The sequence below is a fragment of the Crotalus tigris genome, unplaced genomic scaffold (genome assembly GCF_016545835.1).
Source record: "Crotalus tigris isolate CLP2741 ecotype Arizona unplaced genomic scaffold, ASM1654583v1 scf7180000019553.37968852642:3898890, whole genome shotgun sequence".
Taxonomy (NCBI): domain Eukaryota; kingdom Metazoa; phylum Chordata; class Lepidosauria; order Squamata; family Viperidae; genus Crotalus; species Crotalus tigris.
In genome coordinates, this window is record NW_024097591.1 from 376,497 (window position 1) to 393,566 (window position 17,070).

The window sequence follows — 17,070 nt, forward strand, 5'->3', positions numbered from 1 at the left end:
CACGCCCCCCCAGGACTCGGGACCAGCAGCCTTTCCTGTGTGGGGGGGGGACACTCCTTTATGCTCCGGTTCCAACGCCCTGTGGCATCTCTGGGAGACTCTGGCTAGTTTCTTATTAAAGCCAAAGAAATAAAAAAGCATGTGCTCCAAGACTGTTTTTCCAAAATGATGGGGAGCGGGGGGGGCTCTTCCTTGGAAAATATCCCAAGCTGTGGATTGGCCAAGGTGGAGGGGGGGGCTGGTCCCTCGGTCCCTCTTCCATTCAAGCACCACCCCGAAGCTTGTACCAAAATATCTTTATTGAAAATGCTGCATGAACTCTAAAAAGACCAAAGGGAAATGGGGGGGGCAGGTCCTCAGAAAATTGGGGGGGGGGGTGTAAGTGGTCCTGTTCTTCCCCTTAAGGTGACCCACAGCTGGCCTCGGATGCCCGGGCACTGTTTGGAGGAGGAGAAGGATGAGTAAGTACAGAGCAGATCTGGCTCCGATCCTCTTCTTCCTCATCTTTGTAGATTGTAGACATTCCAAGTCCTCGGTTCTTCGGAATAGGGACTTCTGGGTTCTGGAGCAAGTCAGCCTCTTCTCCCTCCCCAAACTTGGACAGACACCCCCCCCCCTCGCCGCCTTTCTCCCTCCCCCCCTCAATTCATCCTCGCCCCCCCTTCTTTTCACCCAAGCAGTGGAAACGTACTCGTCCAGTCCTATTCCAAGCTACATCTACTATTTTCTCGTCAACTCACAAAGCCCCCCCCCCGCCCCAATTCCAGCATTCCCCCCCCCCAATCAAGGGCTGTCAGCTTTCCAAAGCTAGAGATGGAGGGGAGGGCAGGAGTGGAAAGGCACCCCCCCTCTTCTTCCTGCCCACCCCACCTCTTTCCTTCCCAGCGGCTCGTACCGTTCTGAGCTGGACCCCACCAGCCAGGGCAGAGGGGGTCCCCCTTCAAAGGGACCCCAAGGAGGGCAGAGGGGGTGGGTCTCCCGTCCCACTGAGCAGCGATGGGGGGTGCTGGGACCCCCGCGGCAGGGCCTGCCGGGACCCCACCGGTCGGATGAGTGGGGGCGGCAGCTGGTTGACGGAAAGTCTGGGCTGGAGGAAGCGCCCTTGTTGCAGGGGGGGCGGCTGGCGGTGCAGCATGGGTGCTGTGGGCAGGGTGGGCCTCAGCAAGGGGGGAGGCTGGGAGAGCGCGACGGGGGGAGGCCGGGGGGAGGCGGGAAGCGTGGGGGGAGGCTGCGGCGGCTGGGCAGGGGGCGGCTGCGCCGATCGCGATACAGCGGTGATCTGGACCTGCAAGGAACAAAGGGACCAAATCAGCACCCCGCCGTGCACCCCCATCGTGCCCGGTGCCCCAAAGCCTTCCCCTTCACCTCGTCCTCTTCCTCGCTGCCGCTCTTCTGCTCCCGGGGGGGCGAGCTGCCTTGCGGGGGGGCCGGAGCCAGGCCCTCCTGTTCGGCCTCCCACTCCTGCAGCACCTCCTCCAGGTTGAAGCGCCGGCGGTAGCTGACGAAGAAGGTCTTCACTTGCGCCACCGTCTTGTTACTGATCACCTCGGCAATGGCTTGGAAGTCCTTGCCGTATTTCCGGATGGCTGCCTCGGGAGCGCGGGAGGAGAAAAGCCACGGTCGGGAACGGGGCGCCCTGCCTGGCACCACGGGGGCCCCCGCCCCGGCCAGCAAAGCGTGGCTTTCCGCCTCTGGTGTTGAAAGGGGCAGCGTCCGCCATCCAAACCCGGGACAAAGGCGCCCTGGTGCCCCCAGGGAGCAAATAAGCAGTGCTTATTTCTCCTACTGGGGAGGGGGTCCCCCACCTGTTCCTCCCCCCTGCTCTTCTCCCGAGGCCAGTCGGAAAACTCACCCTGCACCGCCAGCAGCTGCTCGTCCGTGGTCCAGCGGGAATTAAACTTGATGTTAGTCTACAAAATTACAGGTTGGAGTTGAATCTTAAGGGCGCCTCTTTCTGACCCGCTCTGCTCCCCTCGCCCCGAGCACTTTGGAACCCCAAAACTAGGACTGCCCCCCCCTCCCCGAAATCCTTCAGTGGATCTCCCAGCTCCTCTCTCCAACAGTTGCCACGAATTCTGTTACACAAATGGTAGCGAACGAACAGAATTTCTGTCAGCTCTGAATGTCTTTTTTTTTTCTTTCTTATTTTTATAAATAACTGAAGATGGTGAACAGGTCTAATACTCCCTCCTCCTACGTTTCTCCACAACAACCTTGCAAAGTGGGCTGGGTTGACCGAGAGGAGAGAGAGAGAGGGAGGGAGGAGAGAGGAGAGAGAGAGATTGATTGGCCCAAAGTCAGCCCATTGTCTCTTGGTGATTGGCCAAAGTCACCCAGACAGTTTCCAAGCTTAAGGCGGGACTAGAACTCACAGTCTCCTAGTGATTGGGCCAAAGTTACTCAGCCAGCTTTCAGGCTTAAGGCAGGACTAGAACTCACAGTCTCCTAGTGATTGGGCCAAAGTCCCCCAGACAGGTTTCAGGCCGAAGGCAGGACTAGAACTCACTGTCTCCTGGTGATTGGCCCAAAATCACCCAGACAACTTTCAGGCCCAAGGCAGGACTAGAACTCACTGTCTTCTGGTGATTGGCCCAAAGTCACCCAATCAGCTTTCATGCCTAAGGTGGGACTAGAACTCACCATCTCCTAGTTTCTAGCCTGGGGCCTTAACCAGGCCAGACCAAAATGGCTCTCTTAAATAAATTAAACCTAACCTTTCGCCTGTCCCCCTACTCCTTTTTTGGGGGGCACAAAGGTGGACCTCTCATCCTTGCCCTGAATGAGTCGAGGCCGTCCTTCCTGGGGTCCAAGCATGGGCCCACAGGTGAGCACTCACCTCAGGGGGGCGCAGTTTGTGTATCCCTTCGCCCAGCGCCTGCTTCATGCTGCTGTTGATCTGTTTGATGCTCTGCACCTAGCATGGAAGGGATGGGGAGTCTCAGTATGGGGTTTCCAAGTTTGGGGGGGGGGAAGGCAAAAAGAGTCAGCAGCAGCAGCACCCCACAAGCTTAAAAAGATGGAGGAGGAGGAGGAGGAGGAGGAGGAGGAGGAGGAGGAGGAGGAGGAGGAGGAGGAGGAGACAAAAGAGGAACTGGTAACCAAACTACCGACCTGAAAATTAAAGAGAAGTCCTCAACGTACAGCAACAAACCTTGGAAAATTGGTCATTAAGCCCTCCACGATCCGATTTGGCGGCCTTTTTTGGCCACAGTCCTTAAGCAAATCCCTATTGCCATTAAGTGAGACTTGCAACTTTCCCCACTGTCCTGAAGGCAGGGCAAGAAGCAAGGGATGGAAACTAATCGAGGAGAGAAACTGGAGTGAAACCTCATCCCAGAAGTGTAGACCAAGACGCTGGAATCAGAATAACAGAATCTTAACAGAATAACAGAATCTCCCATCAACCAACTGTAGATAATGGAGGAGCAACTTAAATGCCAGTTTTTCGGTAATTTGCACGTTTTTAGTGATTGCCATCAGTACCTCTAGGTGTGGTTGACTACGATCAAGAGGCAACCTAAGGGAAGGTGAGATGCCAGAAACCTGGACGGGGCCACCACTTCATCCAGTTGGACTGGGCAATTTTTGCTCACTCTCCCAATTTCACTTTTGGAATGAATTAAGGAGGAATTTCCTGACCGCGAGAACAATTAACCAGTACAACAACTTGCCACCAGAAATCGTGGGTGCTCCATCACTGGAAGTTTTCAAACAGAGATTGGGCATCCATTTGTCTGGAACAGCATAGGGTCTCCTGCCTGAGCAGGGGGTTGGACTAGATGACCTCCAAGGTCCCTTCCGGCTCTCATTCCATTCCAATCCCCACTTCTTAAACAAACGGAAGCATGTCAGTGATTAAAACGCAGCTTTGATGCTCTGCCGCTGTGACTTTAGCCCTCCTCAGCTGCCGAAAATACCTTTAAAATCAGGACCAAATGCAAAAAAAATAATAATAAAAGAAAATGAAAGATTTTGGACTTTTTTTACCTGGCGTTTTAGCGAAACTAGCTGGGAGTCCAGATGGCGCAACGTGAGCACGGCCATGTCAGGACTGGCGGAGAGGCCCGTGATGCCTTCCTGGCTCAGATACATGCCCTTCGGAGGGCGCCGGCGAGCGCGGAGAGGGTGGTGCCGATATTGAGGCAGCTGGACCTCCTTTTTCATTGGCCCAGGTTTGCTGTTGGGGGCCTTCGGATAACTAGGCTGGGGGGAAAGAGGGGAGAGGGATGAAATCTGGGGGGGAAAAACCCCCAAGGCATTCCTGCTTCAAGGTACCGTATTTCTGGAGGTTTATCAAGAAGAGATTGGACAACCATTTTGTCTGAAATGAAATAGGTCTTCTTGCTGGCTTGAGCAGGGGGTTGGGCTGGATGACCTCCAAGGTCCCTTCCGACTCTGATATCCCTTACCTCCTTCTTGGGATCCATGGCGTCAAATTCGCCTTCGCTGGCCTGGCGGGCCTCTTCCAGTTCATCGCTGCTGTGGGTATAAAATAACGGCAACTTTGAGTGCGGTCTTCTCCAGCCACCCCACACCTGCCTATCCTACAAATGATTTTAGATGTTTCCATCATACTCCAGAGGTCTTCAGACTTGGCCCTCTGATGACTGGTGGACTTCAACTCCCAGAATTCCTCAGCCAGGCACGAGGAATTCTGGGAGCTGAAGTCCACCAGTCATCAAAGTTGCCAAGTTTGAAGACCCCTGATCTACTCGGTGGTTTATCCTAGTTTCTTCCCTAGATGTCAGAAACAACTTCAAGCAAAAACCATCTGTGTGGTTTGCCTCTATTTCTACATCACACACATACACACAAACACAAAGCTGCATTTGGCCTCAAACATGTTCAGAAGGCCTTTTGGGTGGTAGGAGAACCTGCTGCAAAGTCCTCTCCATCACCCCAAAACCAACACCTTCCTTTGCCTCCCTTTGCTGGATCACCTGTCATCCTTCTCCTTCTTGCTGAGCAACTTGCGGGCTTGCCGGTCCATCACACTTGTCCGACTTCTCGTCTTTTTCCATGAGTAGTAATATTTCACCAAGCTGGGGATTAACTTGTCAGGAAGCTACATTGAGTTGGAGGGAGGGAGAGGAAGAGAGAGAAATGTCGGTGGGTCAAGAAATCCAGCCTCTACTACGCTTTCCTATAATGATCAACCCTCCGTATAAGGCTGACCGGATCAATACCTTGTGCCGGCCTGGTTGCAGAACACGACACAATTAAAACTGGGCCTGCGAAAGACCCAGCACACTTTACACAGAGGTCAAACTCACTCAAGGGGAGCTGGATATGACTTGTAGGGTCCTTGGTGCTCTTCGGACTGGGTGGTTTTCCTGCAGGCATTTCCTTACTCAACCAGGTAATATTTTTTGGTGCTAAAAGATCATGAGAGTCAACTCTCTTTTAGCTCTCTCGATGTTACCGTTGGGTCATGAAACGTCGACCAAGAAAAAAACAATCTTAGGTTCAGAGAGCACCAAGGACCCCACAGCTACGAATATTCCCTTCCATGTGCAAATCCAGCTTGATTCAAAAGCATGGAGATGGGGGGTTTTTTTGCTAGAAATTGGAAAACCTAATACTTCTCTTGCTTAGAAATGGAGGCCAATAAGGTATACCAGAAGCCCTGCCCTTTTCTTTTTCTTTCTTTTCTTTTCGTTTTCTCTTTTCTTTTTCTTCCTTTCCCTTTTTTCTCCTTCCTTTTTCCTTTTTCCTCTTTCCCTTCTTATTCTTTTTTTTCTGTTTGTTTTCCTTTTTTCTCCTTTCTTCCTTTTTCCTCCCTCCCTCCCTTCCTTCCTTCTTCCATTTCCCTCCCTCCATAATTCCTTCCTTCCTTTTCTTCCTCTTTCCTTTCTTTTTTCTCCTTCCTTCTTCCTTTTCCCTCCCTCCCTTCTTATTCTTTCTTTTTTCTTTCTTTTTCTTTTCCTTTTTCTCCTTCCCTTCTTTTCCTCCCTCCTTCCCTCTCTTCCTTCTTTCATTTCCCTCCCTCCGTAATTCATTCATTCATTCATCCATTCATTCATTCCCCTCTGTCTGTGTCTCTGTGTCTCTTTCTTTCTTTCTTTCTTTCTTTCTTTCTTTCTTTCTTTCTTTCTTTCTTTCTCTTTCTCTCTCTCCCTCCCTCCCTCCCTCCCCCCCCCTCTCTCTCTCTCTTGCATACAACAAGGTATGACCCAGGATTGCGACACCACAATTGACCCAGGCTTGCATAGTGACATTGCTTCTCAATAGGACAAAAACATATTTTCTTGCTTGCTTACCAGCAAAAGAACGGGCTGGCTGGTTGGTTTTCAGCCAGCAAATGCAATTGCTGACTGTCTACACAGCCAGCTGCTGCTAACCTGCTTTTTGCTGGGAAGTTATAATTTAAACATCTCATTCATTCATTCATTCATTCATTCATTCATTCATTTTGGCCACTAATTTTTTTTTTCTTTTTCTTTTTTAAGACTTTAAGAAGATGTCAATCAACTTCATTGGCTCTAGTGCGGGCGGATTAAAAAAAGAGCAGAGTAACCTGGTTTAAATCCAGTGCCCCCCCCCTCCCACAGCAGCACCCTAACCACGGGGGCCACGGAGAAGGAAGCCTTTATGTACCATCTGCTGGATCCGAGCAAAGCTTTTCCCATGGAAGCTGAAGGCTTGTTCGAACAGGACTTTGTCTTCCACCGTCCATTCATCGGGGAACGGCGTGAAATTGGCTAAATCGGCCAGCGACTTCTCCACATCGTGTTTATGCCACAAGAGCATCCCCAAAGCCTGTTTTTTTGGGGGGGGGGAGAGGAGAAGAAAAAGAGATGGAGACTGTGGATGGAGAAGCCTGTTTCTTCCAAACCTGGAAAGGTGAGAGTCCCTTTAAACATAAGTTTCTAGTGCCTGTTGGGAAGCTGACCCCGAAAAAAGACGAGTGACCAGATTGAGATGGGAGGTTTGGCTGGGCTTTTAATGCTATTTTGTCCCTTTACCTGTTCAATGTTGTAGCCGTGCTTCTCCTTGGCCATGGCGATGTATTTGTCCACTAGGGGGAGACAGAGAGAAATGTCAGACTCTGGGAAAGGGGGCGGGGCCATCGCCAGAATGAATAGGGTTACACAGGTAGTCCTCGCTTTACCACCGTTCGTTTAGCGACCGTTCGAAGTTACAACGGCACTGGGGGGGGGGAAGTCATTTTTTTTTTTCCATGCCCTTGTAAAGCAATCCAGATTTTCTGGCAATGTGCAAACTGATCAGAGCAGGGCTCTTCAAACTTGGCCCTTTTATGACTTGTGGAAGAGCCCTGGCTTAGAGAGAGCAGTAAAGCGGGGTTTGAAGCCATGTAGAAGTATGTGTATTAGAATTAGAATAACAAGAATTGGAAGGGACCTTGCAGGTCATCTAGTCCAACCCCCTATTGTCAGAAGGTTGCAAAAGGGAATCATGTCTCTCTCTCTCTCTCTCTCTCTCTCTCTCTCTCTCACACACACACACACACACACACACACACACACACAGAGGGACATTGCAACCATCATAAACACGAGTCAGTTGCCCAGTGTCTAAATTTGGATGAGGATGCTGCGAAAACGGTCATTTTTCCAGGGCTGTTGTAACTTCCAACCGTCACTAAACGAGCGGCTGTAAGTCAAGGACTACCTGTTTTTGACACACGCGCATACACACACACACACACACCCTTCATTTCCACCCGCAAATCTCACAAGGATGCAGTTGCAGCCCATCATAAAAGCCATCGTGCTTTTAGCGGGTACCCCTTGAAAGCGCCCCGTGGGAGCGCCGCACCCCAACACTGAGGACCCCCCCCCCGGTTTCAGCAAAGGCTGGACTCCCCCTCCTGCTTCCGCCCCCACCCCCAGCTTCTTATACCAGCCAGATTAAAAACCTGGGAACACATCAACCGCATAGTAATGGCTTCTAGAGGGAGGGGAGGGAAGAGCTGTCAATCAAAGGCTCTGCTACCAGCTGTGGAATATATGCTTCCCCCCCCCAGTAGAAAATCTAGCGCAAGGTTGCTTCTTGAGGTGGGGTGGGCTCAAAGTAGGAGGGAAAAGAGAGGGGGTGAAAAAAACACCACTCAGTGCATGCAAAGATCAAAATAGCTTGGAGGAATCAGCTGGGGGGGCGGGGTAGGGAGAGCAGGGGGGGCTGGGGAGGGGGTCCTGGAAGGCAAAGGCCATCGATCTGGTGCTGTCTTCACCATGGAGGGGGGGGGTTCCACTCACATTTGGCGTTGGAAACGCAGTGGTTGGGTGACCAGACCAGCATGCCTTTCAACTCTTTATTGCTGTATCGAGCCGGGCTCTCTGGGTAAAAAAAAGAGCAGAGGGGCCATGAGGACACACACGGGGGCCAGCAGGCCACGTCCCCCTCCCCCAAAGGAGGGGGAGAGTTGAATGGAGGGGGGGGGATGAAGAAAGCAAGGGAGGGAGGCAAGGAAGGCACAGCCCCCTTATCCCCACCCCAGTTGCCTTTGCTTGCCCACCCTTCCTTGCACCATTAGCGTGGCCCAACTGACATGCCTACTTCTTTTTTTTTTAAATTAGACAATGGGCACTCCTCCCAACACACACAAACACACACATACAAACACACACTCAGCCAGCACAGCAAGAAAGGTCTTGACCTCCACCACAGCCCCCCTAACTAAGAGCAAAGGCTGAAATGGGCAGGCAGGATGGCATGGGTGGGGAGGCCAGGCGTTTTTTTTTTTTTTTTTTTTTTTTTGAGCTTTCAAATTGGGGAGGGGGGGAGTGGAGAGGAAAGAAGGTGGGAGAAATGGCCAGGAAGGGGCCAAGGGGCAGGCTAGAGAGGTCAAGCCCCCCACCCCACCCCAATCCCCCTTTCTGGCTGGCTGGCTTCTTCCAGAAGGATTTTATATATTTTTAGTTAGGGACGTCCCGCAATCACCCCTATACAAATTGGGTTTAAATAAAGAGGGAGAAAACCGCTTTCCCATTTGCCTGCAGACTGGCAAAAGGAGAGGGGGGGTGTTCCTCCATTCCCTCCCCCTTTTCCCCCTCCCCCCCTTTTTTTACCTGGTTTGCACTCTGGAATGACTGCCTGGTAATCTGCTCCCACCCGGATCATACTATCTGCAAAGGAACAAGAGAGGCTAAAAACTCAGGCCAGCTTCTCAAGTTAACAGGGGGGGGGGGGAGAGAAGGAGCTGGGGGGGGGGCTTCTCAAGGGTGCTGAGTTGTCAGGCTGGAGCCAAGGACCCCGCTTCAGCGGCCCAGCACGCTTCCCAACCCCCTTTGGGATTCACCCTCTGCCAGCATCTTCAGGCACCCTAAGGGGGGGAAAAAAAAAAAGCTTTGGCTGAAATTGGATTTGCCGATCTGGTAAAACAATGGCAGCGCACGCTCACACACACACACAGAGAGACACCACTGCACCCCCCCCATTTCACCTGAACGACCCCCCTCCCCCCCACCAATGGAAAGTGGAAGGTATGTTTGGCCTGCCGAGATAATTGGGAGGTGGCAGGAGGGCACGGCTGCCCCCCCCCCCCAGGGCTGAGCAGAGGCAACTTTTGGGCCCAAGGGAGATTTCTCCCTCCTCCCCCCAGCCCCCCCCCCTCGAGCTAGCCACCGCTCTGATCCTCTCCAGAGTGAAGCCAGAGAGTTGGGGAGAAGCCCCTGAGGATGGAGAAGCCCCCCCCTCCTTCCTGGTCCTTGCTGGCTGTGTTAGCATTCCAGACACATCATCCCTGAAGCACAGACCTTTGGGTACTGGAGAATCAAGGCCCCTTGGGGGACACACAGACACACACACACACCAGAAAACAACAAGCCAAGGCACCTCCTGCAATTAAAGTTTTGAGTGGCTTTGTACAAGCCTGTCTTCCCCCATCAGCTGCTGTCCCTTTGCTTTCTTTGTTTTTCCTTCCTTCCTTCCTTCCCCTTTGTTGCTCCTTCCTTCCCTTCCTTTTTCCTCATCCTTTCCTTCCTTTTCGCTCCCCTTCATTACTCCTTCTCCTTCCTTCCTCTCTTTTCCTTCCTTCCCTTTCCCTCCCTTTTGTTATTCCCTGCTTCCTTCCTTCTCTTTCTCTTTTTTTCCTTCCTTCCCCTCCATTACTATCCCTCTCCCTGCTTCCTTCCTTTCTTCCCTTTACCTCCCCTTTGTTACTACTTCCTTCCTTCCTTCCCTTTCGCTCCCTTTTGTTATTCCCTCCTTCCTTCTCTTCATCTTTCCTTCCTACCTTCCTTCCCTCCATTACTCTCCCTCTCCCCTTCCTTCCTTCCCTTCCCCTTCATTACTGTCTCCTTCTCCTTCCTTCCTTCCTTCACCTCCTCTTTGTTACTCCTTTCTTCTTTCCTCTTCCTTTCCTTCCCTTTCGCTCCCCTTCATTACTCTGTCTTCTTCTCCTTCTTTCCTCTCTCCTTCCTTCCCTCCCTCTCTGTTTTGTTACTCCTTCCTTCCTTCCCTTCCTCTCCCCTTCATTACTCCCTCTCCTTCCTTCCTTCCTTCCTTCCTTCCTTCCTTCCTTCCTTCCTTCCTTCCTTCCTTCCTTCCTTCCTTCCTTCCCCCCCTCGCTCTTTTGATATTCTTAAACAGCTGCTAAGCAGCAGCTAGATCTGGAAACATTTAGCCAATCACATGCCAAGGAACAGCCAAGCTTCCTGGCACAAGGTCTCAGGAACACTTGGGGGGGGGGGCAGCTGAGAACGTTCTGGGGAGTCCTGCTATTCAGGACTTGGGGTAACACCCACCACCAGCCTCTTTCTCCAGGATGGGGGGGACGGAGTGGGCCCTTTCAGGTTTCCAAACAGGTAGAGCTCCCTTGTAGGGGGCATCATGGGACTTGTGCCCCTCCTCTCAAACACCTCCTGTATTTCATGGGTGTGTGTGGGGGGGGGAAATCAAGGTAGCTTTGGGCCCAGTGCTGGTGGGCAATTTTAGTGGCGTGGGGATGACTTGGCAGAGACAGATGGCTTTGAAACAGCTTGAGCTGCGCTTCCCCGCCCCTCCACCACCACCACCACGGAAGTAATAATGGGGGGGGGGGTTGTAATTAGCAAAGCTTGTCCAGAGAATCATGGTCTGCTGGCTTGACCAGCCATGGATGCTCCATCCAGCCAACAAAACACACGTCCCAGGAATTCACACTGCAAAGGAATAAGTCACAGGGAGCCTGTTGGGGGTCTTTCTCTGGCCAGTGGGCTTCCTGCCCCCCCTTCTCCCAGCGGTAGTCTTGTAAGCAGCCCCCCCCAACCAAGAAGCTTGGCTGCGGGAGGAAAAGACCCTCCCCCCCTCCTCAGCCATGGGGAGGCTCCTTCCACATCTCATCCCCTAGAGAGGCTAAACAAAGCCGGCGGAGGGGGGGGCGGTGCAGGAAGACCCCCGCGCCATGCCTAAAGGGGAGCACGAGCTGAGACGGGAGGGGGGTACGAAATGGAGTGCTTCCAAAGCGAACTTCCCAATTTTAAGCTGGGGGGGGGTGAGGAGAGGATGGAGCAGCCAGCAGACCCTAAGCATCCTTCATCATCTTCCTCCTCCTCCTCGCCCAACTGGCGGAGAGGATGGGGGCCAGGAGATCGCCCCCAAAGGGCACCCCCGGTGGGGGGGGGCAGTGCATTGTCTCACCCTGGCAGCCCCAACCCCGGGAGCGAGGTGGAGAGTGGGGGGGGGCTTCTCCAAGGCTACCACCTCGACCCAGACCTCTGGCCTCCCCTTCTCCCACCCGCCCACCCCCCCCATAAACTCCGGGCCCATCTTCCTCCCCCAAGTCCCGCGCTGCCCATCCCCTTCGCCCACCCGCCTTATTGTTATTGTTGTGCTAGCAAGTTGTGGGCCATCTGCACGCTTCCAGCGACGGGTGGGGGGGGTCCCAGATCAGCCCCCGGTGTGTCCCCCCCCCACTCGTGTCCCCCCACATCACCTCGCGGGGGAAGAAGAGCGCAGAGCAGGGCGGCGAGGGTCTTATGTCGCTCCGCTCCCCCGCCCGGGGGAGACTGTTGGGGAGGGGGCGCCTGGGCCCCGGGCCCGATCCTGGCTGCCTTCCCGTTGGGGAGGGGGCGGCTGGGCCCCGGGCCCGATCCTGGCTGCCTTCCCTCCCTCCGACGACCCCCAAGCCCCCCCCACCCCCCCACTCGTCTCACCGTGCGAGTGTTCCTCCTCGCTGCTCTCATCCTCGGAATTGGGGTGGGGGCCGTAGGTGGCCGACTTGGCCCGGCTCCTGGAGAGGATCCCCGATTTTTCCATGACGGAAGGCATCGTCGCTCCGGCTGCCTCTGGGGGAGACGGAGCTGGGCGCCCGCCACTCCCACCGCCCCCCTGGCCCCGACCCCCCAATTCAAAGCCGTTGAACCATCAGGAGGAAGAGGAGGAGGAAGAAGGAAGAGGCCAAGGTGGAGGACTCCCGGACCCAGAAGCCCCGGCCGAGCCGGGCCAGGTTGCGACGCGCTTCGGCTTCTCCTGGACCCCGAGCGCCGCTTCCTTCTCGCCTGGGGTCCTCCCCCCGCGCCGCCGCCGCCTTGCAAAGTTACGGTAAACTTCCCCGGACGGGGCGCAGGCGGAGTGAGAGGGGGGGGAAGTCTCCCGGGGGGGGGGAGGGCGCTGAGCCCCTGGGGGAGGGGAGATCAAAAGAGGAGGGGGACCCCCCGGGGAAGAGGGGGTGTCGCCAGAAGGAGCCCCCCGGATCCTGCCCCTAAAAGCCCTGGCCAGACAGAAGGGGGGGCTGGAAAAAAAAAGAACTTCAAAAAACTGGGGAAGGGGCTTTCCTTTGCTCCCCTGGAAGTCTCCTTAAGCGACCCCCCCCCAGCCCTAAATCAGCTTGGTTCCCCCCCCTTTTTTTTTCAAGAGATGCCCTAACTTGTGCAAAGGAGGGGGGGTTGCAAGGGGAAAAAGCCCCCCACCCCGTTTCCAGGCGGGCGGGGCCCTTGAAGTGCAAAAAAGAAAAAAAAAAAAGTTGCGGGCGAGGGCTACTCGCGAGCGCTGCCCCCTTCTTCCTCCTCCTCCTCTTCTCCTCCTCCTCCTCTTCTTCCTCCTCCTCTTCTCCTCCTCCTCCTCCCGCCGCGGCCACCAGCTCCTTTCCCCTCCCGCTCGCACAATGAGTCGCAGCCCGGCGCTCTCCCCCGCTTTCCCTCCTCCCTCTCCTCCTTCCTCCTCCTCGCTCCCCCCCCCCAGATTCCCCCCCCCAGCCCTGGCTCTCCGGCTGCTGGTTGGGAGAAAGTAGATCCAGCCCCCCGCCTGCCTTCGCACCTCCTCTTCTTCCCCCAGACCCTTCCGCCGGCTCCTGCCTCTGCACATCTGGCCAGAGGCGCGCGGAGGCGCCGGCGCGGGAAGGAGGGAGAGAAAGGCAAGGAGGAGGGGGGGGAGCGCGCGCTCCAGATGTGCGCGGCTCGGGAGCGAGCCAGGCAGAGGGGGGGGCGCGCCCCAAGGCAAGGTCAAGCCGAGGGACCCCCCCCCAGCTCTGGCAGACCGCCCCCTCCCGTGTGTGTGCGTGTGTGTGTGCGGGGGGGGGCAGCCCCGTTGCAGCGAGGCTGGGGTCCCCTTCCCGGCCAAAGGCACGTGGGAGTCGCGCTCCGGCCCTTTCCCGCCGCCGCCCCCCCTCCTCCTGCCTTTTCGGGGGGGGGGAGTGTCGACAAATGGACAAAAGCTGGCCCGTCCCTTCCCTTCTTCCCCGTTGCGGACCCCTCGCGCTGTAGACCCGGGGCAGGGGTCCTCCCTCCTCTTCCTCTCCTCCCTTGCTTCCCCCCCCCCAAGAATCCAAGCTTCTCTCCCTGCAGCCCCATGGGATGCCTTTTCTCCCCCCCTCCCCAACCTGCGTGGGCATCACCCCCCCCCATTGTAAGAAAGACCCCTCCCATCTGGCTGCGGGGCCAGGGGTGGTTTTTCTCCTGCCCAACGTTTGGATTGGGGGGGGGGAGATTGTAGAGGGACTGGTCAGCACCGCATTCCCCACCCCCTCCCCTCAAAAGCATCTCTGGGCAATGGCTAAACCAGCTTCTCCCTTTTATGCTGTGGGGGGGGGCATCTCAGAGGCTGAAATGCCCCCTAGCAAAGTTTCCCAAATTATGGGGCGAAGGCAATTTTTTTTTTCTCTTTTAGAAGACTTTGCAGAGGGAAAGAAAAAGACTAGGGACTAGGCACTTTATCTGGGATCAGCAACACAAGGATCTGTTGGGGGAGAATATTCCCAGAGTATATTCATTGGGCGTGTGAATTTGGGAGAAGGAATTGTTGAGGGACAGTTCACATATTGGCAGAGTTTGCCCAATATGTTTAAGCAGGTTAGCTGAAGATGGGGCAGAAGCGTTCGCACATTACCCTGGGTTTGGGTGCTTTCAATGTGGGTTTGAATTCTGAGCGTGGCTTAGCGTGTTGCGAGAATTGCATGAAGCTCGAAAACAGATCAGTTCTTCAACGGAATTCTCTTGTGCATCCTTAGCCCATCTTGACCCAGTCCGGTCTGATAAAATTACTTCTCTATCCCTCCGGTATTAAATTTGGGATATTCTTAGACAGCAATCTCTTCCCTTTGATTCCTCAAGACGTAAACAGAGGTCCTAGCTAGGAATATCTAGGACAGTGGCTGATTTACTGGTCTATTGGCAGTGTTTTTCAACTTTGGCAATTTTTAAATTGGGTGGACTTCAACTCCCACAATTGAAGTGGCTGGCGGATTCTGGGAGTTGAAGATCACCCATCTTAAAGCATGCTGGCTGGGGGATTCTGGGAGTTGAAGCCCTTCCATCTCAAAGCATGCTGGCTGGGGGATTCTGGGAGTTGAAGTCCTTCCATCTCAAAGCATGCTGGCTGGGGGATTCTGGGAGTTGGTTCAATCATCTCCCTGTGCCTTCCCCTCCATCCAAACCCGAAAACACCGTGCAAATTTTCTCTCTCCCCCCCCCCACCTCCCTACACGCCCCTGCCCTCAACTGGAGGGAGAACGGCCCACCCCCCCCCCCAGAAAGAAAGGAAACAATAGCTGCAGAAGAGAAGCAGAGAAGAAGATTGAAAGAGAGAAGGAGGGAGGGGAAAAAAAACCCTGCCCCTTCCCTAATGTTTTGGAAAAACACTTTGATGTCAAGGGACCAGTGCCCTGAAAGTGGGGAAGGGGCTGCATCCAGGAGCTCTAGCCAATCACCAGGTCCTGGATGAGAATTCTGTTTGTTTCCAAGGTCAATTAGTTGGAAGGGCAAAAGCTTAGTGGGGGTTTGGCCCTCCAAACAGGTCTCCCCATCTGCAAATCCGCCCCGGTGCTCAGCTTTCATTTTTCCACGGAGGGGGCAACCATGTGCCCTGGGGAGAAGAGGACAAATGTCGCCCAATTGGAAGGAGAGCAGGAAGAAGCAAGATCTGGGCTGGAAAGGACTGGGGAACACACGTTACTGGAGGAATACAGAATGACAAGAGTTGGAAGGGACCTTGTAGGCCATCTAGTCCACCCCCCTGCTCCACCAAGAGACCCTCAAACCAAGAGATTCTCTCCCTCTTTTTGGGGACAGCCCCTCAAATATATAGAATACTGCTTTTGTGTCCCCCCCCCCGGTCCTTTTGTTCATTAAACTAGACATACAGAATTCCTGCAACCGTTCTTTATAGGGTTTGGCCTGCAGCCCCCTGATCATCTTTGTTGCTCTTCTTTGCACTCTTTCTAGAGTCTCGGCATCTTTTTATGGTGGGGGGACCAAAACTGGAGGCAGTGTGTTCTAGTTGTAAGTGAGACCAGTCGGTTCTTGAAGTCTGCAATCGTCGGATCGCAGGGAAAAAACCACCCATGGGAAAGGAGCCTCTTGAATTACCCAGGGCGAATTCCAGATGAATACAACCGAAAGCCAAATCAAACACATTTTATTTTTGCCCTGGCCTTGCTTCATTTTTTTTTTTTTTAGCGAGGGCTCCCGCCCTCCTTTACACGCTGTTCGAAAGAGCAGAGCCGGTCCGAGAATCAAACAAAACAACCGATCCTAGATTTAGACAATGTCAGGGAAAAAAGGAAGTGTGTTACACACCAAACACCAAATGAGGAGGTACCTGTCCCCCCCAAAAATATGTGGGGAAAAAAAAATAAAATAAGGTGAGATTGGAGAAGCGAATCTCTGCAAGTCCTCTTCTCCAGAGATGTGATCCGTGCCGTTCCCAAATCCAGGAGATTATGTCTTTTAATAATAAAAGAATAAAAAAATTCTCTTCTCTGGGATTAGGAGAACGACTTGCTAACTCAGCCCCTAACAAAAGCTGGAAAAGGAAGCCTTCCTTCCATGCATACCCCAGCCTCATTTCTCAGATCCACCCTCTCTAGACCAGGACCCAGTGTGTGAACTGGTTCCCTTTTTCCGTTCCCCCCCCCTTCAACCTTGATTTTTTCCTTCTTTTTCCACTTTTCCTACCCCCCCAACCCCCCCCCTTCCATTTGCCCTCCCACTGGAGCAGGAAAAAGCAACGGCATTGTCTAAAGAGACACCTGCTCACTTGCCGCTCGCCTTCTGTGCGTGCAATATTTCAACCCCCCCTCTCTCTCTCACACACACAGACACACACACACCATAGCAACAGGCCTGGGAGTGTAGCTGCTGTAGGAGAAAAGGCCTTCAAATAAGACTCCCTTGCTGGGTGCTTTTTGCAAAATGAAGCCAACCGAGTTAGCAGCGCGACTGAGCGAGGACGCCGGATCCTGGCTGCTACAAAATCAGAAGCAAAGGCCGGTTTACCAGCCTGCAACTTAGGCAAATCCCAACCCCCCCCCCTTGTTGATTTCTGACTGCCCTCTTGTTTTTAACCACCTTTTGATTTTCTCCAAGCACCAGCCTGGGGAGGGGGCGAGTTGAGTCCAAGAGCTAGGCAAATGTCCGGAGGGTGGGGTGGGGGGAAGCAAGCAGCCACACCGGTGAAGATATATATAGGTGTTTTCCTCCCACGAGAGAAGCAGTTTGGGACAGCCCAAAGGTGCTTTTTTTTTCTTCCAAGAGGCAACTGGACTCTCTTGTTTTGCTTTGAAGAGGTTTTGCTTCTGCTTCCAGAAGCTTCCTCAGCTCTGACTGGATGGTGGGGAAATGGAAGGATTTATACTCCTTGCAGGCAGCTGGTCATTTGCATCCTTTTTAGAGAGACGTTGAGGCCACTTGG

At 54.0% G+C, this 17,070-nt stretch overlaps 1 protein-coding gene across 1 annotated transcript; it reads right to left on the minus strand.

Annotated features, from left to right (window-relative positions):
• Window positions 1-940: 940 nt before the first annotated feature.
• Window positions 941-12,257, minus strand: RCOR2 (REST corepressor 2). The gene is made up of 12 exons (XM_039363282.1): window positions 12,099-12,257; window positions 9,033-9,089; window positions 8,220-8,300; window positions 6,966-7,018; window positions 6,598-6,759; window positions 4,941-5,065; window positions 4,410-4,479; window positions 3,988-4,203; window positions 2,837-2,914; window positions 1,853-1,910; window positions 1,366-1,586; window positions 941-1,285 (listed from the first exon to the last, which is right to left on the minus strand). The coding sequence occupies exons 1-12, from the start codon at window positions 12,211-12,213 to the stop codon at window positions 941-943; spliced, it is 1,581 nt and encodes a 526-aa protein (XP_039219216.1). The 5' UTR covers window positions 12,214-12,257.
• Between the last annotated feature and the right edge of the window lie 4,813 nt (window positions 12,258-17,070).